General features: G+C 42.7%; 1 protein-coding gene across 1 annotated transcript in view; it reads left to right on the forward strand.

Moving 5' to 3' along the window:
• The window catches only part of plxnb2b (plexin b2b), a 137,483-nt gene that overhangs the window by 104,128 nt on the left and 8,125 nt on the right, over window positions 1-25,230 (forward strand). Inside the window, exons 21-30 of the mRNA XM_085778699.1 lie at window positions 1,806-1,985; window positions 3,117-3,253; window positions 5,529-5,629; window positions 5,949-6,178; window positions 8,878-9,059; window positions 20,408-20,474; window positions 21,125-21,271; window positions 22,445-22,601; window positions 23,497-23,597; window positions 25,098-25,182. Of these exons, the coding sequence (XP_085634825.1) occupies window positions 1,806-1,985; window positions 3,117-3,253; window positions 5,529-5,629; window positions 5,949-6,178; window positions 8,878-9,059; window positions 20,408-20,474; window positions 21,125-21,271; window positions 22,445-22,601; window positions 23,497-23,597; window positions 25,098-25,182 (1,387 nt within the window). The remainder of the gene's footprint in view (window positions 1-1,805; window positions 1,986-3,116; window positions 3,254-5,528; window positions 5,630-5,948; window positions 6,179-8,877; window positions 9,060-20,407; window positions 20,475-21,124; window positions 21,272-22,444; window positions 22,602-23,496; window positions 23,598-25,097; window positions 25,183-25,230) is intronic.

Raw genomic sequence — 25,230 nt, forward strand, 5'->3', positions numbered from 1 at the left:
TTGATATTATGGTTGAGTTTCACTCATAGAAAAAAAATATGCAAATGGAAGCACATTTATTATTTTAGCTCAGTGATGTAATTGTTCTTGAAGTCAAATGAACCAAGGCAAATCTATGTTAGAAGTTGCAATTAGTAAACATTATTTGCTTTAATTCTTAGAATCATAAAAAATGAATCCCTTGATATAAATTTCCCTTTCTGTCAACCAGGGGTCGGGGGCAAGAGGTGGTTAATAGCAGAGCAAAACACATTTCTGTGTTTCAAATTGTAACTTTTTGTTTATTTGTGTTTATTTAATGGGTTGTACCTCTTCAGGGCTCAAAACCTTTCAAATACAGCAATCCAATACTGAAGAATCTCTTTTTTTGATTCATGATGATGAGGCATATTAAGCAAACAGAGCCAAATGGTTGGAAGCAGCCGCTCTACAGTATACATTGATTATAAATAAGGGTTAGTAAAAATACACAACAGTGCATTATGAATTAATTACTTATCTTATTGGCAAGTTAGGAAATGAGGCTTAGCATGTCATACTTTAGCAAAAATAGTTAGTCAAAATAAATTAAACAGGAGAGCAACATTAGGTAAGTCCATTTCACACTCCTTTTTATATATTTAGTTTACTGTATTTTTTATTTTGACTCATCTTAACTAATGGTTATTTGATTATCCATTCAGATAGCTTTCACATTAGTGACAAATGTATATCATTAAAATTAAAATTCTTTATTTTTAAAAAGGGACAGTGCACATTAATCAACATTTCTGAATAAAAAGTAAATGTGCCCGAATTAGCTGAGGGCTAGTTTTCATCGGCATTCCCTTCGCCAGATGGATAGACATATTGATAATAATAAATAAAAGCAATTAAAACAGCATACATGACATAGATTAGACATTAATCCATGCAATGTATGTTAAAAAAAAAAGATACATAGATTTGACATACAAACCAATCACATTGGCCAAATACACCGTACCAAGAGACAGGACTCAACTCATTCAACACTTAGGATACTCAATACCATAAATCAACTACAGGCACAATAACACTCAGCTGCATATCAATACCATAATCATACTTTCCTTGTAATATTATTTAGCTTGGTTTGTCTGACTGGCTCTCCAAATCCAACACATATTCAGTTTATTGTCACATAAGACAAAAGGAAATCAAGTGACAAGCTGAAATTTAGGAATGTGAGGCCTTTTTCTTGATGCTGTTGCTTTGACGTAACCAATGAATTGATTCCAATAGCCTGTTACTTATTTTCAGCTTGAGGGATCCACGGTTTTCTCTCCTTAAGTTTCTTTAGGTAAACACACTTTAGGTAAATTAGTTGGGAAAGGAAAGGGTCTGAGGCCTTTTCAATTACTCAGCTGCTGGTTTACGCTAAGCTAATTTCACCTTTCCTATATCCCAGACTGCATTAGAATAATTGAAAGCATGTCTGTAGATATAGGAGTGTGCTGTGGAATCTCAAAGTGTATACTGCAGCAATGCCAGGGCTGTGGGATTGACTGGAGCTGTGCCTAAAGTGTCTTATGTAAGGAACTACTTAGAAATGTGCTTACAACAACTATAATCTTAATCTTTCTAATTAATTTTGGCACTCATGGTGGAACAGTGAAACGCTGTTTTTAACTTTCCAGTCCGTACAAATGAAAATGCTTACAATAATGTTTTTAATACTCAACATATGATGCTTGATGGTTTATAAATGCAGTAATTAATCCCCACCGCCTCTGCGTTGTTCAGTCTTGACTCTTTGAGCATTATGGTTGCTCTCCCCCCTGCAGGGTCGTGGATTCGCCAAAGCTATGACGGCCAAAGAGGCTCAAGCATTTGTGGGCGATGTTCCCTGTCTGGTCAACACACTTCAGGACGACAAGCTGTTCCTGGACCCGCCATCCACCACACCCCGTGCTAGCTCCAGACGACACCGCAGAGACACCCGGCCTGAGCTACTGGAACTAATAGTAAAAAAAAATATGTGAATTAAGAAAAATACAAAAATAAGTCAGGAAACATTAAAAGTACACAGTTATGTCATTCTGTATTATATCATCAATATATTGTTACATAAGTAGTCATTTGTAATGCAGCATTGCAGTTATATTGTCGCTGACTGAGATGAAACCAATTTTCCATTGATTGGTTAGTTTATGAAAATTAAGAAAACAGTGAGAAATGTTCATCACAATTACACTGGGTAATTGTGATGAACATTTCTCCTTTATTTAGGAAGAAAGAGCAGCAAATCCTCGCATAGGAGAGGCTAGGACTGTGAAATGTTGACTTAAACGATTATCAGAGTTGTTGCCAATTACTCATCTGTCTCTTGTATATGCAGTTCTGGTGGGTAGTTAAATCTATATTAAAGCATCATATTTTATAAGCCCTTTAAATCCTAATTTGTAAAGTAACGAGTCAATAAAACTGTCATATAAATGCGGTGCGGTAAAAACTATAATGTTTCCCTTTGTGATGTAGTGAAGTATCTGTACTTGAGTCACTCTCCATCACTGGAGACACGTGCACAAACTTGCAGATGCAGAGTGTGCATGCTTCATAAATCTTTATTGTATTTCTCTAGGCATGTCCTCTGTACTATGAGACCCCCTTTTTTTCACCGGTTTAACAATTTTCATGTAGCTACAGGCTCTTATAGTTATATTTAATTAAATCCGAGCCATGATTGTGATGAATACTGTAACCTCTTCTCTGGATAATTCCTCTAAGTGAACTATTGTTTTATTTCTGTGGCTGTGTGCTGCATAAAGAAGCGACACCACAGCACTTTGAATCGTACAACCTATACCTACACAGAAAAACCTTGATTATGAAGGGCAAACTGAGTGTATTCATGCATTTGTTCAGTTAATGTGGGCCCCATCAACTTGAACCTAGACCCACACTTTAAAAATACTGAAAGGTCCCACAGCTGTTTTAGCAGAGCAGCATGCAATTATGCAGATTCTCCCCAGTCCCCCGTTTCCTCTCCAACACTGTCGTAGCTTTACCACTAACACACACCTGAATAACTCTTCTGGCTGAAATGTTGAGAGCTTGTGCAGATAACAAGGTTCCCTCTCTGTGCTTCTCCACAGATCAAGTTTGGGAAGGGGGAGTGGGAGGTCGGTAAGGTAAAATATGAGAATAGGAACGACGCGTCTCTCTACATCATCATTCCTGCCGTCATTGTGCCCATGCTGCTGATCATTGCCATCTCTGTCTACTGCTACAGGTAAGTTCAACAATGTCAGGTTGATTTCACTGATGCGTACGTCTTTAAAGGGATAGTTCAACATTTTGGCAAATTGGCCCATTGCCATAATCCCTATAGTCATAACAGTAGGTTCGTTACTCGTTATTTGTCGGTGCAAGCTTTTTTTAGAACAGCGGAGCAGAGCCATGAGCTGCTCAGAGCTACACTACGGAGGCTAATGGGATTTCTTGGTTTCCCTCATCAAACTCATCAAATAGAGTGCCGAAGCGGAAGCAGGAAGTAACGGCGCCATGGGTCCTCAATTTGAAAAAAGTCTCCATACAAATGAACGGGAGTCCAAGTTTTATTTCGTGACCTGTTTGAATTGTGCCATAAGACCTCTACCTGTTTAAAACATCACGTTCCATGTAGAGAAATCAGCAGTTTGTTGTAAAACTATTGTAAAATAAAATTCCGAAGAATCCGTAACCAGAAAGACTACAGGTCGCGTAGGTGACGTCACACACCAAATGCCGCCCTTTCCCGTGTCAGTTGGTGACATATTTTTTGTGGGACACCAGATTTGTAGTCCGTAGAGCGTTGTCACACAAAATACATTCTTCTGTTGCCGTTTTACGATAAACTGCTGGTTTCTCGGCATGAAACGTGATGTTTTAAACAGGTAGAGGACATATTTTTTTCTCATGGCACAATTCAAACGGATCACGAAATAAAACTTGGACTCCCGTTCATTTGTATGGAGACTTTTTTCGAATTGAGGACCCATGGCGCCGTTTCTTCCTGCTTCCGCTTCGGCACTCTATTCACAATCCAACAACTCCAAAACGCTCTTGTGGACAAGTTGTGACCTGCACATTCACCACGCTATGAGATAATAACGGAATGTTACGAGACAGAGTTGTTTTTGAGGCAAATGCAGAGACTGCTTGCCGAAAAACTGCCCTCGACAGGAAGGCACATCAGTGGTTCTGCATGAATTTGATGAGGGAAACCAAGAAATCCCATTAGCCTCCATAGTGTAGCTCTGAGCAGCTCACGGCTCTGCTCGGCCATTCTAAAAATAGCTTGCACTGACAAATAAAGGTAACGAACCTACTGCTATGACTATAGGGATTATGGCAGTGGGTCAATTTGCCAAAATGTTGAACTTTAAATTGTATTTTTAGAGTGGAGATTTGATGAAAATCTGTATCATCCCAACTTTTTGAAAGTTAAATGTGGGTTATGGTTTGTACTTAATAATCATATTTTAAATAAATAACTTGTTGTAGAAACAGACTTTACACTGGACTCAGCTCCTGTGTGTATCAAAATAATTGCAACCCCCCACCCCTTTTTAAAAAAAAAATTTGCTTAAATTTCTTTTCTCTCTTTTCCTCCTCCTCGAACTTATTTAAACCTCACATGTAGAAAAATATCAAAATAGTAAGCCACAGACTGGGCTTGCACATTTGATGAAGATAACCATTCTTTTTTGGGGTCAATCAGTTCCGAGAGAGGTAACACAGTTTTAGCTGTAACTGTGGTTAGTTTCTTTAACTGCTTTTTTTTATACATTCATGAATCTAGACTTTGGCATCTATTTCAAAGATGGCTTTACAACTTTGATCCACAGCAGCAGAATCAGAGCAGCTCGTAAGAGCCAACTGAAACATGAGATGTGGTTTGATCTCTGCGTATCATCTACTGTATAAGATGTGACCTGCAGATGATCCTTTGTTATGTAATATTACTTCAGAAGTCTTCACTTCAGTGGAGTCTTGTTTATTTTAATTGCTAGATGGCTAATGTACAATAATGATAATAATAATTAAAAGCTAATAACAGCTTCATTATTTGGTGTGTATCATCATAGTGACTTATTATGTGTGCATGTTAGTGTCAGGGGGAAACAGTCTTCTGAAGTACTTTTAGTTTTGACACTCTGTTGCTATGTCTAAAAAAAGGCATTTTATGCTAATTGACATAGGTAGGTCTATTACAGGAAATCATGCATTTGTTAAACTTGGACAGTTTCAGCTTAAAATCCATAAAACACCTACATCAGGAACAGCACACCCACAGTGGCAGAATAATTGCTGCAGTAATCAGATATTTTAGTTAAACTCAGAGAAAACACTGTGTTGTGGGGTTATCAACCAAATGTGCAAATTATCCTCCCTAAATTACAGAGTCTAATTTTGAACAATTAGATCTTTGAAGTGACTTATTTTTTAATTTTTCCAACTTTTAGTTAAAACCCTTTTCACAAACTTCTACTGTGTTGACACCTGTGTGGTGCTTGTCTCATCAGGAGAAAGAGTCAACAGGCAGAGAGGGAGTATGAGAAGGTGAAACACCAGCTCGAGAATCTGGAGGAGAGTGTGCGAGACCGCTGCAAGAAAGAATTCACAGGTACGTACGGTGAAACGGTGGAAAAGATTGGCAGCATTACTAATGTCCCTCAAAGGATCTGTCTCTCAGAAGAAGCTATAAAGTAATGAAGTACTCCATAACTCTGATAATATTTCTTTGATGCATGGTGCTAGAGTGATTAAATAAATGATCCTAACATCATGTTATCATTATAAGTGGAAGTTTTGCAGTAGCATATTTGGAAAATAATCTTTCATAGTAGAAATGATTTTCCTGTGGATCGTCCCCACTCTGTGACACAGTGATTGAGACTGCTTATTAAGAAGGAGTCGGGTAATAATATATTCCTGTCTTGCAGACTTGATGATTGAGATGGAGGACCACACCAACGAGCTGAGCGAGGGAAGAATCCCCTTCCTGGACTACAAGACCTACACAGACCGGGTCTTCTTCTTGCCCTCTAAGGATGGTGCCAATGATGTGATGATCACAGGGAAGCTGGACATCCCAGAGGCTCGAAAGGCCACGGTGTTCCAGGCACTCAACCAGTTTTCCAACCTCCTGAACTCCAAGACCTTCCTCATTAACGTAATTACACTTTACGTCATACACGTGCATCACTATGGTCATCTGTGGTCTGATAATGTCCACACACACATATGTTACAGTTGCCTTGTAAAGGTTTGAAGCATTAGGGCTTAACAAAGTGGCTGATGCAGCATTTTCCCAATTTTCTTTTTAGCCCCATTAGCAGCAGGGCTCAAGGAAACATCAGTGTTGCCCAGCCCATTACTTTGGTCTGCACTGAAATATCTCAGCAACCACCAGCAGGCTGACATTTGTGCTTGAGTGAAATATCGACAATTGGATGGATTGGCACAACAAAAGGGTTGTTAGGGTGCATCTGTGCACCTGATTTATTAAAAGAAATACATCTTATTTAATCACTCCATTTACCTCCCACTGAAAGTGTAATTTAATTTAGGTGCAAACATAAAAAAATAATTCCAAAATCTATATTCTGTTTGGGGCCTGCGTCAGTGAATAAAAGGGTGAGACTTTAATTGTTACAAAAACCGAAGACTATAACTTAGTCTTAGAGCAAAGAACTGTAAATACATAAGCAATTCCTAAATGTTATATTGTTATTAAACCTATATCGTCCATTATTAACCAATAATTATCTAAATCTAAAAATGTGTTCCACAATACAAATTATTAAAGTGTTTTGTTTATTAGTTTATTATGTCGAAGACAATCCCAATTATCCCAATCCCAATCAACTGTATCAATAACAGTAAAAAGGGCAGCTTTAGCCAACATGGCTAATATCCTCCTGTAGTCCCCGGCCAGATGACAATAGGCACCCTAAAAAACAAAACAAAAAGCAAAAACAATATATTACAGCACACTGATTAAACAGAGAGTGTTAGGACAGCTAGGAGACAAAGATAGATAGGAGATAAATCAATGAAGATAAGAGAGAACAGTGAAACATCAGTACAATCATGCAGAGACAGCACATATCAAAACATACAAAAGCAGCACATAAAATATAATCACACATCAGCACATACAATCACATTCAGGAGTGCAGACAGACATCACGTAGCCTACTGTAGACAGGCAGCATCCATGGTCATGTCGCAAATAACACACAGCCATAATGTTCAGTGTTTCCCCCAGAAAATTTGTTAGTTAAGGTGGTGTCTGACCTGTCGACGGGGGGGGGGCGGATCTGTTGACGGGGGGGGTCGATCGACGGGGGGTGCCGTGCCGTGCCGTATTAAAGTTTCGCTTTCAACACGCGCTGCTGTTATGCGTGCGCGCTTCTCTGTGGTGTGTATGTGTGTGAGGGAATGCGGCCCAGTCCGACGGGGGGGGGGGGGGGGGGGGGGGGGGGGGGGTGGGGGGGGGGGGGGGGGGGGGGGGGGGCGGCTGGCGGCGGCGAATATCGCTACATTGTTTTTTTTTTAAGATGTTAGTTTAGGCGGCAGCTCTTTGTTGTTAAGGCGGCCGCCTTAACAGGAAAGCGCTGCGGGAAACCCTGATGTTAGTGTGTGCAGGTGTAACTGTCGGCAAGCCATGTTTTTAACTTGGCTGTAAAAGTGGAGTATGTATGTGTATATTTGATATGGGTGGGAACTGGGAAGTGAGTTCCAATTATCTATTGCTTTAACAGAGAATGATAACTGGCCAAATGTACTTTGCTTGAGTGGGACTGATAAGTCACCACGTGTTGTGCTTCTAGTGATCTGAACAGTGCTGCATTGTGAGCCTGTGATTTTACCTCTAGTGCCATGTCCATTACAGGTCAAACTGTTGACATCCCCATCAGCCTCAGCTGTGTTTTGTGTTTTTGTGCAAACTAACATGTATTTCTTATGCTCTATAATGGATGACAACATAGCAAAAGTACTTTTAACAAAACCTTCTCATCTCACCAAACTATCGAGTAGAAAGCCCTGTGGTCCTTGAGCATGAGTAGTAATGCATTGCTGATTCAAAAATGCACTTGTGGAGTTGTTTCTGAATAAACCACAATAACCTTGTCCATTGTTATGAAGGAGTATGTCAATTCATCAGTGTGACTTTTTTACGCACTGGGACATGAGTGGAGTTTTATGGCCAGGAGCTGTAAGGCTGTATCTACACAGGCAATCCTCCTAAAATGCAGCGGGATAAATTCACTGTTAGTTTTCAGGTAGCAGTAAAAGGATGAAACCACGTCAGCCTTGTTCTTTGGTTATGTAGGAAAGCTTTGTTTAACAGAGCCACAAGTATGAATTTACCTCCCACTATATCGATAGTGCACACTCCTCTACATCTGTGCATGCTTTCAATATCTGCCATAACCCCACTCAATGATACTTTAAGGTCCTTTATGTCTGATTTAAATTCAGGATGTCCTCCCTTGAAGGACTCTGTAATGTTTTAGTTAGCGGAGTAGGCAACAGTAATAGAAGTGAAAAGCAGAAGACACAGCAGAGGGAGACGTGTGAAGACTCCTAATAATACAACATTGCTGGCACAGAAATGGCCTCTGAGGTGTTAACTGCATATGTGTGGGTGATTCCTCTTCCACTAATTGGTATCTTTTCTACGCCACAATATTTTACAGGGCAGAACTAAATTTACCTTGATAATTATTGTTTCCACTAGCATTAATCCGTTGATTATTTAAAAGCATATCATGGTGGATTTTCTTCAGTGTTTGCCGGCTTCATCGGGATAATTAATTCTGCTCATCATTTGCCTGTTCCTTTGCTTTCGCGTTTTGTTTATAGTTCATCCGTACTCTGGAGCGCAGTAATGACTTCAACGCCAGGGCCAAGGTGTACTTTGCCTCCTTGCTGACGGTGGCTCTGCATGGGAAACTGGAATACTACACTGACATTATGAGGACGTTGCTGCTGGAGCTGATGGAGGAATATGTCAACAGCAAGAACCCCAAACTCATGCTGCGCAGGTGAGTGAGCACCAACTCTGCTCAGTAGATAGTAGTGCAGGCACAATAAATAATATCAGCGCCAAGGTCGAGCTAAGATATGAGAGCAGCTGCTTAACTTGGATGCTTTGTTAGCCATGCTGGAGGGATATAGGCTCTCAGGCCATGAAATGTTTGTACAGGTAATTCGGTTCTATGGAGGATGAATCTTAGCGACTGTGGTTACACCCTGACCTTTCATTAAAGGAATAGTTCACCAAAAAATGAAATTCACCCTCATGCTGATGAATACTCCGGATTAGTTTTTCATTCCTCAAAGTGTATCTGGAGACCCGGGAGGGGGGTTCGTATAAATCTTTATATGAAAGTCAAAAAACCTTGTAATATTCCTCTTTACTGCTCGTCCGCTGCAATCCAAGTGTCCTGAAGGGATATAGACTCTCATATAAGGATTTCGTTGGACTACGAACCGGCCTCCCGGGTCTCCAGATGCACTTGTGTAACCGGTTCGTGGAGTACTCTGCGTTGTTGTGCAAATAATCACAGTCCTCCTAGACGTTATTTCTTTTATTCCTGACCAGTTGAAAGAAATAAAAACAAAACACAATCAGCTCCGTCTCCCCAACCCCTCTCAACAAACTGACCAGACGAGAAGTGACCAGTTAAAAAAAGTAAACATACCTGACCAAGTTGAAAGAAATAAAACAAAAAACTCAATCAGCTCCGTCTCCCCAACCCTATAAAGGAAACATGACAAATGTATATATAAATTGGAAAAACAACAAAAAATGAGACAAAATAAAAACACCAACAGACACAGAAAAGAAAGAAAACTCACCTCTCACAAACTGACCAGACGAGAAGTGACCAAAACAAAAACCAACGGTTTACATTTATATATGGGGGTGGGGCCGCCCAGGGAGGAATGCAGGGGCAGGGGGCCCCAAAAGAAAATAATAATACAAAATACAAATAAATAAAACTGAAACGTCAGTTAAGGTAAATATAAAACAATAATATAAAAAAATGAATGAATAAAAAAACAGATAAAAATTATTTTTAAAAAAATCAACTACAATTTTATATAATTATATTTAATATTAACCCTGTTACACTCACCCCCCTAGAATTATATAAAATTCTTAGTTAGCATAATCAAAAATAACACATACAAAAAAACAGGCCTAAATATTATATATATCTAAACATACACTCAGCAACCAAAAAGCTTCCCATGGAATTAGGATAGGAGAATAAGAGGTTCGCTCGTGCGCGTAGCAAAAGCCTCAACATTACTCCACAGACATAATGAAGTGCTTATACACCACACAAACAGGCCAAAAAATGTGTTTCCAAGACCATAAAAAAAAAAAATAAAAGGTTATCAAATTTGGTGGTAATCACATCAATATAAAGAGAGACCAAGAATAAAGATTACAATATATATCACTTTTGTACAATTAACCTCACATATGTTAATGAACCTCACATATCACACATTAATAACAGCATTAGAATTTGCTCAAATCCTAACAAGGTCTCAAGCTGTGTCATGGACTCAATGAGACGACCACACAGGTCTGATTACTCTGCCAAACCGTGAGGTGTGAGTCCATCTTCTACATTACGTCCTCAGAAAAGAACCTGAACTGGCAGGAGGTGGACACGGCAGGGGAGCAGAAAAAACTTGAGGTTGGTCTAGACACTAGCAGGTGGGGGTCTATGACACCAGTGGGAGCGGGTGGGGCCAGGGAGGCCAGAGGGGGAGGGCCCCAACAGACTGTCCTGGGCAGGGGGGTCGTCAATAGAGGACTGCTCGTGCACCCATGAAGCAGCGCGGCCGTTTTCCCATTCACTTACGTTTAAGAGGGAACCAGCCAGGGACGTTCAGCTGCTGCAGCTGCAGTGTTCCAACGCAGCCGTTCAGTATCATGCCAACCAGATTGGAAGGGACATCAGCTACACTACGGGCAGGTGTGGACAGTGGAACAGCGACATCATCATGAGTGTCATGAGTGTCATTCAAAGGCAAAAGTTGACCTGGAGCAGTAAAATTTCGATGGACAACGCGCTCGCAGCGTTCCTGATCTCTGATACGGTAAATATGCAAAGCAGGTTTTCTGCAGCAACCACCAGTACAGACGGACGGCTTCCACTTATCAGAAAGCTTGCGCTTCCCAGTGACACCTTTGTTCGCCAGCAGCACCCGATCCCCCAACAGACAGAGACTGACCTTTGAAACCCGTTTGTTGTACTGATCACACTGATGTTTCTGCTCAGCTGTGCAGTTTTCCTGAGCAAAAGCCATGGCACAGTGCACAGATCTTTCTAAAAGAGACTTCAATACAAATCATAGTCACACCACAGTCACGTCACGGAACACATTCTTAAACATGAGGTCGACTGGCAGCCTGGGGGACCCTTCCAAACATCAAATAGAAAGGTGCAAACCCTGTGGTCTCATGAAACAGTGCAGTTGTAAACAAACGTCATGGACTGAAATCATCTGCGGGGCCATTTTCTGTTTGGACGAGGAGGAAGAGAGATCTCAGCATGTTGCCTAAGGTGCGGTTAAACCGTTCAGTGCAACCGTTTTAAACCCATTGGATGATATGGTGATGTATGTGACTTTTCAACCCCTGACAGCTTCAAGAGTTCAGCAGTCAGCTCACTTTCAAAATTCGCTCCCTGGTCAGAATGCAAGCGCTGAGGAAAGCCATAGACACAGAAAAAGTTGTCACAGTTTTCTTTGCCACTCTCTTGGCAGTCTGATCTGACAGGGGAACGCATGTGCAAGCTTCGTAAAATAATCCAGTGATCACCAGAACATCAACAGACTTTGTTATCACTGCCCCTCAGCTGACCAAAGTCCACACATACAAGTTCCAAAGGAGCAGTGGTCTTAATGCTCTCCAGCGGGGCTCTAGCAGACGGACTCAGGGGTTTTGCTGAGAACACACCTGTGACAAACCTCACATAATCGCGCACGTATCTCTCCATATCATACCAGAAAAAGCGTTGGCGAGCCAACGAAAGTGTGCGGGGCTGACCCTGGTGACCAGCATGGTCATGAACACCACAGGGCGTCAGCTTTCAACGAATCGGGCACAACAAACTGAAACCGCTTATGCTTGGACAACGGGTTCTTTGTGACCCTGTAAAGGATGCCATTCAAGAGTGTCAGTTTTTCCCATTGTTTGAGGAGTCTGATGGTGAGTTGACTGCTTTCATTGCAGCGTTCACGTCTGGGAGGGCCTACGCTTCCGCTCAACATAAAATAACCCTGGAAATGACTGAATCTCGCGCTGTGATGAGACTGAAGGTCACTGAGAGATAAAGAAGGAAGCACATCCTGACCTGAAGGTGTTAAAGTGGTCAGAATGATCGGCAAGGAGGCTGCTTCGCTGTCTAGGGGAGAGTCCCAGTCATCCAAAGAGGAGAGGTTAGAAGAGACGTCGTCCTCAGACAGAGAACCATTAAAGGCAGCTGAAGGAGAAGAATTATCCCAAGGACAGAGGTTACAGGTAAGACGGAAGGTGTCCTGCACACAAGCCACAGTCGACATCCTCAGCTGACCAAGTAGCCAGAGTAAGGTTCACACAACAGCCTCTCCTTTAAAGGCCTCACAAAAGGATCCCTGCTGAGTGCATCGCTACTACATTCAAGCGACCAGGAATGTGCTTGATTTCAAAGGAATATGGAGCCAGCTTAGAGGACCAACGCTGCTCACAGGCATCAAGCTTTGGTTTGGTCAGTATGTGAGTGGATTGTTGTCTGACCACACAGTGAACTTATGACCCTTGAGCCAATGACTGAACTTTTCGCACACAGCCCATTTCAGAGCTAAGAATTCCAGCCTGTGAGCTGGATAATTAGCTTGACTGCGAGTGAGGGAGTACCACGTTGCTTGCAAAAGCAACGGGTCTCGCTCTTCCTCGCCAGCCGGCACTTGTGAAAGTACAGCCCCTAGACCATCAAGAGACGCATCGGTGGAAAGGATGAAAGGTCTATCAAGTCTGGGTGTGACAGTACCACACTGTGAGGAGCGAGTTTTTCAGACCTTCAAAAGCTGGCCTCACAAGCAGGAGTCCAGTCTTCTGAGGTCAGTTCACGGAAAGTTCAGCTCTACGTCGGCGATAGAGCCTTTAGTTTTTCTCTTCTGACCAGCAGTAAGAGCGTAAAGTGGCTTAGCGATGGAAGAGCAGCCAGGAATGATAGTGTTGGTAATAAAGCACCATGCCAAGAAAAGGGACTTGACTTTCCGCTGAGATGGAGTGCAACCATCGTCCTTCATGAGATCTTCTTTCCGAAAAAGCTGAGATCACTTTCACTTTCTCTTGGTCAACCGAAACACACCACTGTTGTCAACCACATGACCAAGAAACCTCACGGACTTCCTGAGAAAATGACAATTCTTCTGTCTAGCTTCAGGTTGTTAGCCCTGAGACGTGAAAAAGACGGGTGTCAAAGAACGTTTCAGGGCCTCTTCCTCAGAAGGAGCAAAAACAAGCAGGTCATCCAAATAACAAAGGAGGCTGGAAAAGTTCAGTATCACCGAAGACACTGATCATCATCGCAATAAAGGTTGCCGGACTGTTACATAGGCCCTGGGGAAGCCGGTTATACTCATAAAAGGCCCATGGGTGTTTGGTTAAAGGCAATGTGAACCGTCTGTCAGACTAATGGAGGGGGATGTTGTAAAACCTCCGATGTAAGATCCATGGTGCTGAAAAAGGCGTTCCCCCCAAGAGCAGCAAGACAATCAGCCTGGTGGGCAGCGGGTGTGCGTCTTTGACAGTCTTGGCATTGAGCCAAACGGAAATCAGTACAGATCCTCAAATCCCCAGACTTCTTCCAGACCAGGACCAGTGGTGAGGCATATTCACTATCCATCTTACTGATGATGCCTTTCATCTCCATCTCAGACAGCGCCTTCTCCTTCAGTTGTGATAATGTGCTGGAGGAAGACGCGATAAGGCAGCCGGAAAAGGGCGATCATCAGTAAGATGGATACGATGGACAAAATCCTTTGCCTCCCACTTTAATCCAGCTTGTCCTTGGAGAACACATCCTTGGTAAGTAAGCACAAGATCAGCCAGCCTTTCTTTCCATTCATTTGACACATCACAGCCTCAAGATCAATGTCAGCCAAGCCACAGGCTTTAAGTTGCTGACGAGGGAGGAGAAGCAGTGTCTGAAGCGGAGCACAGTCATGAAACCTGACCAGACTGAGGCTACTCACACCCTGGGAGATAGGAAGATCCTCCACTGCAACACATGGAAAAACATCTGCCACCTTTGCATTCCTGCGCAGTGTGACAGGGGCTCATAGTAGGATTAAGAATTTTCATTAGGGACCCAACGGTCGCCCCCACATAGGTGCTACAAACCCGACCAACAATGATGTCTTTTGGAGCAGAACGAGAAGACGTGGGCTCCACTATGACAGCGCTCCCGGTGAAACAGGAGCGTTACCAGGCAATTTCCCCACACCAAATACTCTTGCTGGGGAGCAAGAGTGACACTGCCTGCCGCAGCTTAACAGTGCCAACTTTCTCAGGTAGTTAGGACCTGACCAGCGGGTAATACAGCTGAGTAATCTGCAAGAACTGTTTCACATCCAGGGTCGGAGTTCCTGGAACGAATGAGCTCCCAGTATTTCTCATCTGATCTCAGCCCCTGTATTAATGGTCTGATGATATTACTTCCAATGATGAGGTCGTCTTCTCTGAGTGGAACAAGAAAAATAGGCACAATGAATTTTGAACTGAAAATCTCAACAGCCAACTCATAAATGCAACTGGGTTTGTGTTGTGAGACACCACAACCAACAAGGGACCACTTTCTCAGGAACAGACAGAGGACTCAAGAGAACACCCGCAGCTTTAAGTTGGACTCCCCCTCCGCACTGAGGCGTGCACGACATACTCCCAGAATCAAGCACTATACTTTCAAAGTGGTCCTGACCCCAACGGAAACCGGAACATAGAACAAATCACTTAGCCACTTCAACTCTGTGAGAACCAACAACAATCACTGTATTGTCACTGGGAAGATTACTACTAGCAATTCACGTAAACTGACTGCACATCCCTATCTACAGCGAGGGTTTCACCAGCAAATGCCCATGCTACCCCTCTCAACACACAGCGCCCTAGTTTAAATCAGCGGGGAAGGAGAAGGAGGCATTGCAGCTGTGGAGCCGGAGAGCTGTGGACACATCTGTCTAAATATGGCCAGAGAAAAGCATGGTAGCACAACCTTCTGCACTTTCTGCAGTGAGCTTGGGTGAAAATGGTCGCTGTGAACTGCAAACTCTGCATGAAGACGGTCCTGAGCGCTGCTGATTACGGTGATGATTGAACTGCCTCTGGGCGGTGCTGATAGCTGAATGGCTGAAAGTTGTCAACCCTCTGGCTAGTAGCAAGAGAAGCATTACAAAGAGACAGAACTTTGTCAAACATGGCCACGACCTGCTGGACGCCAGACTCTGCAGCTGGCTGAACTGCGGCAGCAGGGGCGGGTCAGAGGCACTTGACATAGTGGGTTCAAAGAAGCGGGTTTGTGCGGATTCACCATTTCGCCCTGACCCAAGATGACTACAGACCAAGAGTGGAGAGGCAAAGATGTAGGTGTGAGCCCTGACCTGACATGCTGATGACTCACCCTGAGACAACCCGGAGCTGGGAGGGTTAAAGACTCAGTGACTGGACTCTGATTTGTAAGCTGACAAACCCACTGCATGATGAGTCTGGGCTGCTGCCGTCCTCACTCGTCTTGTATGGCTGTCCAGGCGCTCCTGAACCTCGGCTGCAGTCCATTGCTCTGGAGCCTTCAGTTGAAAAGACATGGCAAGACCTGTGATCGGGGCAATGTTGATAAACATTCATGACTACCTCTGTGCTGGGGTCCTCAACAGACTTTACCTTTTACGGAGGCACTCACAGCGGCATCAATGGATTTTGTTAAGGCGGATCCAGTAATCCATAAGCACTCTCACTGACACGAGGAATTGTGCTGTAGAAATCTCTCTGGGCAAGGGTTTAGAATATGACAGTTCGCTGAAGTTACGCTTTAATATGTCAAACACAGCTAAAGGCAGGTCAGATGCACTCAGTCCACTACAAAATTGCGAAGGGACACTTTAACCACATCTTCTGGCTCTACCTGTTAGTCTCGACATTTATCAGATCACACATTATTCAGCAGGTGTGTCACATTTCACTCTTTTCAGGTAACAGTTCATCATATCCTTTCCCATTCATGAACAGAGAACAAATCAGTGTGATCACCTCTGAAGTAAGGTGGTGCTTTTGACGTCAGACTGCACAAGGACCTTGAGCTGCGACAAAACTAGCATCACTGGACAACTGACTCGTGGAAGACTGGACCTGATCTGATTGGGCTGCTGCATAGTGCTAAGGTTGGCTGAAATAGTGTCTCCTATTTCTTGGCTAAATCTGTGATTAAGGGTACCAGGGCCTCAACGGTGGACGACTTGTGTAGGCTCAGGGGCAGACTGGGTAAGTGGCGTGGAGCTAGCAGTGGGAGCTAATGAGGGTCAAAAAATGGACTGATCAGGTGCGTAAGTTGAGAGCACCGGGGGGACATGGACCTACCTCTGCCAAAACACAGTGAAGCAATCTGCTGGCCTCCCAGTGTGACATCATGCCATAGACCAACGCCACGACCAAAGTTGGTATGAACCCTAAAGTGCCCTCCCCTGCCATTATAGCCAAGTAGCAAGAAAATAAAAGATTTTTTTTTTCCAAACAAAATAATAACACCAGGAAGGACAATACACACACAACTTTTTTTTCACACAAAAAACAAACACAGACATATACACACAAGACACAAGACATAAAATTCTTTTTTTTTTTTCTTTTTTTTTTTTTTTTACAAAAAAAAGAAAGACAATTTTCCCTTTTTATCCTGTTCTTCGCTCAATAGGAGTAAAATAAAAAATACAACCCTCACTTAATATCAGCTAACTCAGATGAAAATGTTGAACAGTTTCCCAATGAGAGTTCATACAGTCTGATTAACTTCAAACATCGCGTATAGCGGCTTTAATCCCTGGGGTCACAAAACCTCCGGCTAGAGCCGAGCGTCAACGAAGTCAGTGGTGAGCGAAGCCTGCACCAGACACCGCGGAGAAGAGCCGGTTCTTCAGCAGCAGCCGCTGCCGAGCATCACTGCCTGCCACCGCCGAGGAACAGAGCCGTGGAGCCGCAGAGCTGAGAGCCAGGAGGGAGGAGAGGAGGAAAGCCCCGAGACCGGACCGCAGCTAGCGAGCGTTGCTCTCCGCCGACACCGTGGAGGATGGTCGCGAGACAGGACCGTTGGCTAACAGCCGTTACCTCCCCGCTGACACCGTGGAGGATGGTCGCGAGACAGGACCGTTGGCTAACAGCCGTTAGCTCCCCGCTGACACCGTGGAGGATGGTCGCGAGACAGGACCGTTGGCTAACAGCCGTTAGCTCCCCGCTGACACCGTGGAGGAGGATCGTGATACAGAACCGTTGGCTGTCAGCCGTTGGCTCCTGTCGATACCATGGGAGAGGGAGGGAGTACAGAGAGCCCGGAGCAGCACCCGGTGGATCAGACGACACTGACCGGAGATACGACGGGTCACGGCACCAAGTGTAACCGGTTCGTGGAGTACTCTGCGTTGTTGTGCAAATAATCACAGTCCTCCTAGACGTTATTTCTTTTATTCCTGACCAGTTGAAAGAAATAAAAACAAAACACAATCAGCTCCGTCTCCCCAACCCCTCTCAACAAACTGACCAGATGAGAAGTGACCAGTTAAAAAAAGTAAACATACCTGACCAAGTGAAAGAAATAAAAACAAAACACAATCAGCTCCGTCTCCCCAACCCCTATAAAGGAAACATGACAAATGTATATATAAATTGGAAAAACATAAAAAAAGAGACAAAATAAAAACACCAACAGACACAGAAAAGAAAGAAAACTCACCTCTCAACAAACTGACCAGACGAGAAGTGACCAAAACAAAACCAACGGTTACATTTATATATGGGGGTGGGGCCGCCCAGGGAGGAATGCAGGGGCAGGGGGCCCCAAAAGAAAATAATACAAAATACAAATAAATAAAATGAAACGTCAGGTAATAAATAAAACAAAATAATAAAAAATGAATGAATAAAAAAACAGATAAAAATATATTTAAAAAAATCAACTACAATTTTATATAATTATATTTAATATTAACCCTGTTACACTTGGAGTATTCATCAGCAGGAGGGTGAGTCAGACTGAAAGGTCAGGGGGTCACCACAGTCGCTAAGATTCATCCTCCATAGAACCAAATTACCTGCACAAACATTTCATGATCTGAGAGCCTCATTCGAATTTTATTTTTTGTTGAACTATTCCTTTAAGTGCCACCATTTGGTCTGTTTGCACACATGCTGTAAAATATCAATTGGATAATTTTGCATAGATATTTTTGGATTAAAGTGAATAATTCTTAATAATTTTAGTGAGCTATATTTTTTGTGGTGCTACAGTCAGATTGAAATATAAGTCTTTGGAAGAAGTGCATGGATTTACTAGTGACAAACTAGTGACATCCCATCAGCATCAGTTGTACTAGAATGCTAACATGCTAAACCAAGATATTGACCACTACACCTTCACTGTGTTAACATTGCTACTGTGAGTGCATTAGCATAATAACACTGACATTTAGCTCAGAGCTCTGCTGCCTTCAGACATCCTTACAAGGATGTTAATGTGGGCGTAGATTCTCACTCTTGTTGAGCCACTTCAGCCCTGAGATTTGAGAGATGTCCTTATTTTCTAGCTCTATAATCAGAATCTTCCCATGTCTAAACGCTGGCACTGATATTATCAGCCAGTTTAGGGGAACTGGGATTCAGTTCAAGCTGTGGTGGACTGTTTCATTCTGTTGCCATGTTTTCTGTTGAATTTTGAATGTTGAATACTGTGGTTCACTATCAAGAGCCAGACGACTGCTTGATCTATTCCAGTCCTCTTCCTTCTGTTTCTCCTTCTGTTTTTTTTTTCCCTCCTTGGAGTCCAACCACAATGTGCTGGATGATTTTTCTTTTGCTGTTCCCCTTCATCATCCTCACTGTTTCTTATCTCATAACTCCTAACCAATGGGACATCGGCTAAAAATTACTTTTGGTCCATAATGTTCTTGATTGAATACACAAGTCAGATTATATTGGCTTCGTGGGAGTTGCTTTATGGCTTCATCCTGCATCTAGATGATCACGATTCAATCAGAACAACTTTCATCAACTAAACTATCACCTGCAGCACTCGAGCTAACATTTATGTCCACAGCAAAAACCATTTATATCGGCTCAAGTGCTGCAGGCTCTTACCATTTATCATGTCTCAGAACTGATTCTTATTACTTCACCAAGAGGAGACATCATTTATTACGTTACAGAAATTATGCATCATTTAGAATTTTTTTGAAAATAATATTGTGCTTAGCCTGAAATCATAACGTGGTTATTCTAGCAACTTGCCAAATACTGTGGATGTCTTCCTCTGATATTACCAAATACTAATTGCCCAGTGTTTTCTCCCTTGGCAATAACTCATAATTTCTTTGTTGTATCAGAGTCTGTAAACATTCAGCTGACTAATTTGATTGAAGTAAACAGCCTTAAGAAAAGAATATCTAGTTTTGGTCTTATCTGAGCTGTAATGATCATGCCAAGGTCAAATCATTCACTGACGGCTGCATCCCCTCCCTCGGCAGGACCAACTTGTCTGACAGTACAGTCGCTCATCACTGCTGGGAGGGGGTTATGTGATCTGAACTGTCTGTTGTGCCGAGGCACGCTGTGACTGGCTTTTATGCAAGTACACATCTTAATTATCCCCCAATGGAGAGCCTCATTATGCTGATTAGGCCATTGTGCCAACACAGGCCCCACGTACATACAAGACATCTAATTAGGCATGCTAACAGCTAACAATAGGCGCCACCAGTGGATATCTGTCATTAGGATGGGCGATCCGTCAAGTGACCACTGACATGAGTTTTGAATTAAAATATCATGACACTGACAAGCTGTGTGGGAATCTCCCTGGTTGATATGTGGGAGAGGAGCTGCAGTAAGAAAGTACAGTCTCAATGGACACAATGAAAACGCTCCAACGCTACAACTTTCTTGGCTGAAAGAGTCGTAATTTTAGTGGCATAATATGAAAATACTAATTAAATAGTCACAGTTTTTTTCTTTTCTAATCAAATGTTGTGTGCATAACTCATTAACATACAGGATTACTGCGCCAAAAATATTCACTTTTGCTCCGACAGTGACATTAAAAACGGCTCATTATGTGTTTTCCAGGTCAGAGACGGTGGTGGAGAGGATGCTGTGCAACTGGATGTCAATCTGCCTTTACCAGTTTTTGAAGGTGAACATGAGCTTTTGGGTCATTTACTGTGTATGAAATGTGATGTGAGGTGATGGTAAATGAGCTTCAAAGTTTAGTTGATAATTAGAAGAAAATTTATTACATATTAGATTGTTTAAGTGATCTTCGGAACGAAAATGCCAAGCATGTGATGACACCAGCTTGTCAAATTGTGGTGTTATCTTTTGACAAATTGAATATCTTTGGGTTTTGCTGTGCCGGTCAGAAACGAGATATTTGATGACAGCGTATTAGGCTCTGCTCTGAGACAATGTGACAGACACAAGTCTTATCTGGTGTTTCATAGATTAATCTATTGACTGATAGTAAGAGGATTGTTTGTTGCAGCCTGAATGATAACTATATATTTTTCATATCTAGTCGATGGCACTTGGAGCATGCATAATTACAAAATAGTCAATTTAATTTATTTGTGAATGGACTTTATGACATGCTGCAGCTTTAAACCACGGGCTTAGTTTATGGATTTCTCCATTTCTTTTATTAGAGCTCAGTATTGATAATCGGCATTTATCCGTCTTCCAAACTGCTAATCACAACAATTAGCTTCTTGACAACATCTGTGGCAACTTCTAAATGGCTTTGTGTGTGTATGTGTGTTTTTGTGTGTGTGTTTGTGTGTGTACCAGGACTCTGCAGGCGAGCCGTTGTACAAACTGTTCCGAGCCATCAAGCACCAGATCGAGAAAGGGCCCGTGGACGCCCGAGTGAAGAAAGCCAAGTACACCCTCAACGACACCGGGCTGCTGGGCGACGACGTGGAGTACTCTGTCCTGGTGAGGACAGACGCAGACACGCAGACGAGACAAAACCGTCTCACACACAAATACTCACACACATAAGAAAAAAAACCTCCACAGTCAGAAAAATTGCACGCACTGCTTTGAGACTGGATGTCGTTTTGTGCCTGGTGAACACACACACACACACAACAGACACACGTAACAGACACACACTTACACACAGTGCAGTTGCCATGGTAACCATCAAAAACCCCCCAGGCGACTGCCCGCTTTTGTGTGACATCCATTTTCAGTGTCAATGTTCTCAGCTTGGAAACGACACAGGCAACACATTCCAATATAGCAGTGAAACGCATGGCTTAGGTGGAAGAACTACAAGTCGGTGCAAAGTAAAGAAACTACGACAAGTCACCTACACAACTCGTCCTCAACCCTCCAACCTGCGCCAGCTCCACATCCATTTGGGCGGCTTTCAGGAGTCAGGAAAAAGCTTGTGTGTCTCGCTTTTGGTATCGTGTTTCAATAATGGAAGCTAATGTGAACACAGCTGTTTTCTGTTAAAGTCAGCACAAATAAAAAGACCCATGGGTAATGGCGTTGTCGAGGACAATTATCAAATTAGCCTGAATTACACGTCTCCCGTTGTGATGGATCGCCTTCTGTGATTGAATTATAGAAGGAGAAAAAACACGATGAGCTAGATTTCACAGGCAGAGGCAGCGTTTCCTACCGGCTTTAATTCACAGTGTGCTCTTCTCATTCACTTCAAAGGCAGGCTGGGCTCACGGGGTTACCGTGGCCGCTGGATTGTCTGCGCCTCTGTTTGAATCTGTTGAGTGGTCAGTTAGTTATTTTCTGACAGTGTGTGTGGGACGTGAGGTGGGTCAGACTCTGCTCCTGCTGAGCCCTGGTCATTAGCTGGACAAGGTGACAGGAGTCCTGTCAGGTGTCACCGCAGTGTGTCTGTGTGTGTGTGTGTGCTTACAGAAACCCGGTTACCATGGTGACGACATCCTGATGGAGCTTGTGGTGTATGTGGGTGTGTGTTTGCGGGTGGGCGGCTGGGTGCTCTGGCCATGTTTGAATATTTCTGCATATTTGTCATGTTGTTGTGTGTAGGTGCATGTGAGCCATTCATGTTCATCACTGTGTGGTCTTAATTTGTGTTTTCTTTGTGTTTGTGTGTGTGCCTGTGTTTTCCCCCAGACCTTGCAAGTGCTGGTGCACGGCGAGGGCCCAGATGTGACGCCCGTCAAGGTGCTGAACTGTGACACAATCTCACAGGTGAAAGAGAAGATCATAGAGCAGGTGTACAGGAACCTGCCATACTCCCAGAGGCCCAAGGTCGACAGCGTCACGCTAGGTGAGTAAATGACGGGCCACCTAAGAAGAGCAGTCGGAGCATGAAACATCTCATAATGATGAATAATGGAAGGCTTACAGGCAGTGGCGAAGATGTCAAAACGAGGAGCTATTTCAGTCCTGACTGGAATGCATTTAATAATTAAATCAGAGTGTATTTATGTAAATAAATAATTGATTATTTATTTAATTTTAACATCATTTAATAGATTATTTTTAATGATTCCTCTCTTTATGCGTCTGTTTGTGGAATAAAAAATGCTTCATTGAGACAGAGAAGTTTTTTTCAGTGTCAGCAGCATGAAGAAAGCCTTCATCCTAAAACAAAGTTTTGCTCACTACTGTAGTCAGAAACCTTGGGGACTGACTTGAAAGGCTAAGGCTCTATAGACATTTTCCAACATCAAAGCAATTTTTATTCCCACGCATGCTGTAGATCTCAGTCCTTTATACATTTTAGATAAGCAGAGATCCGTCTTCTTTCATGGTGAATCACAAAGATAACCCCCTTTATTTGGTGGTACTCGTAAATGAATCATATGTCGCAGATGGTGTTGAGCTCAGGTCTACAGTGGTGTCAGATTTTTTGAAATTGAAAATGTTGGGGTGCAAATCACAGTTTAGAATTAGATTTAAATTATTCAAATACTGATGTGTCAGTTCTTCACCCAAAATCAGCTCAAGTGTGTCACCAAACCCCAGGAGTGAGAGCCAGGCAGACAGTAGGATGGATTTATTTAAGAGCACACTCTCACAAAATAGGAGCAGGGTAACAGCGACCCTTGATGACATAAATGCAGTCGGTATTGGAAAAAAACACAAAGACAAGTCAGTTCACCTCCATCTGGCAGAGATAATTTCAACAGATTGACTTTCTCCTCCTGCCTTTACCACAGAGTGGCGTCCCGGCTCAACGGGGCAGATTTTGTCAGATCTGGACTTGACGTCCCAGAAAGAGGGCAGATGGAAACGCATCAACACTCTGGCACACTATAATGTGAGTACTGATGAAATCCAGATGCCTTGATGCAACAACAAACTCACATTAAAGGATAAGACTGAAAATAGCAAGGGATCTGAAGAGGCATGGGGGAAGTAAATAACTATGTGGGCGTGGGGATGTGAATGGGGTTGCCTATTTTCATGCCATTTCAATCAGAGGCTAAGCTGTACATCTTGTGTCACACTAGTGTGCATGTCATTTATGTCTGCTGCAGATTTGTAGACTCAATTATATCAGTGTGCACCAAATTATTATTTTATCATTGCACTTTATTTCCACATTATATCTAAATGTTTAATTTATACTATTTACACTCACTAGTAAAATGTGTGTACAGACATGTGTACTCTAAGGGCTGAAAACATATTTGTGTCAGTTTCGCATGGTAATGACATGACAGAATTCATTAGACGCATGCCTCGGCCTACTATTATAATTCCACGATAATGGGTTGAATTTTCTACATGCAATAATTCCAGCCATGCAACCATGCGTGTAGCCTTACACATGTGAGTTAATGTAAAATAGATAAATGTCCAGAATGTCAAATAACTGGTTATTTATTGTTTATTGTACAGTGAGAAGTGAATGAATATCACTGCCTTTCAGTCTATGGATGAAGTCCTATTTAGCCACAAAAAGCTTGTGATAAATGTTTTTACAGTCCATAAGGTTGTCAATGTACCACATGTACTTGAAGGTGTTCAAGTGTCCTTCAAAGCCTTTTATGTGCTTGTCCATCAGCTTTATAAATAAAGACTTAGAGGTAGGAATGGCTGGTAGGTGTTTTGGTTTGAAGCTGTTGGTTTGAATGATTACAAAACTCTGTAGACGCTAATCGCTTTGTGCTAGAGGTGCCACTTGTAGTTCCTTGGCAATTTGGACAAGATGGAGCGTTTGCAAAAAGAAAATAATATGTTTATAGAATGGTAAACCTGTTAGTGTCCCCAAATCAAATATACAACCATTTTTCTTCACTCTTTTCCCAGCAGCTCAGCAACAGGCTAAACATTTGAATGTCTCACCAAGCAGCTAAAAGCGCCTGCTCCTGTTCTGCTTTTGTCAGATCTCAGTGGCGACAGAACTACTAAATCTTCTTTGAACTATATTGATCCTTGGAAAATAAAGGTCACTCTCAAATATCCTCTACTTGTTCTGCTTTTCGGCCACTTAAATCCCCCTCTATCAAAGGTGGCACTCTTGCTTTCATCCAAGCCGCCAATGTCTTGCAGTTGCTCTTAGAGGACGGCCTAGCTGCAATAGATTCACTGGCTGTGTCAGAGTAGTGCTAATCACAGTATTTGTGGGGTCAATAATGGGTTGACGCCAAAGAAAATGGCCTGTAAATACCCCAATAAAGACCCAGCCTTGTGGTCCATTCGATCGGATTGATTATGAATTAGACCTGGGGCGCTAAAAGAGACTGCTGACCTCAGTCACAGTCCCTATTAAATTCAAGGTGTGTGAAGTCATTGTTGTGTATGTGCATTCCAGGTGCGAGATAACGCCACATTAGTCCTGTCCAGAGTGCTCCACACTCAGCAGAACTATGACCAGAACCAGGAGAACCACGAAGAGCGTAAGTGTCTCTTTACGCACATAAACACACTTGTTGAAGTCAAAGTAG

This window comes from Trachurus japonicus, chromosome 6 (genome assembly GCF_045865225.1).
Source record: "Trachurus japonicus isolate A0001 chromosome 6, Traja_1.0".
NCBI lineage: Eukaryota > Metazoa > Chordata > Actinopteri > Carangiformes > Carangidae > Trachurus > Trachurus japonicus.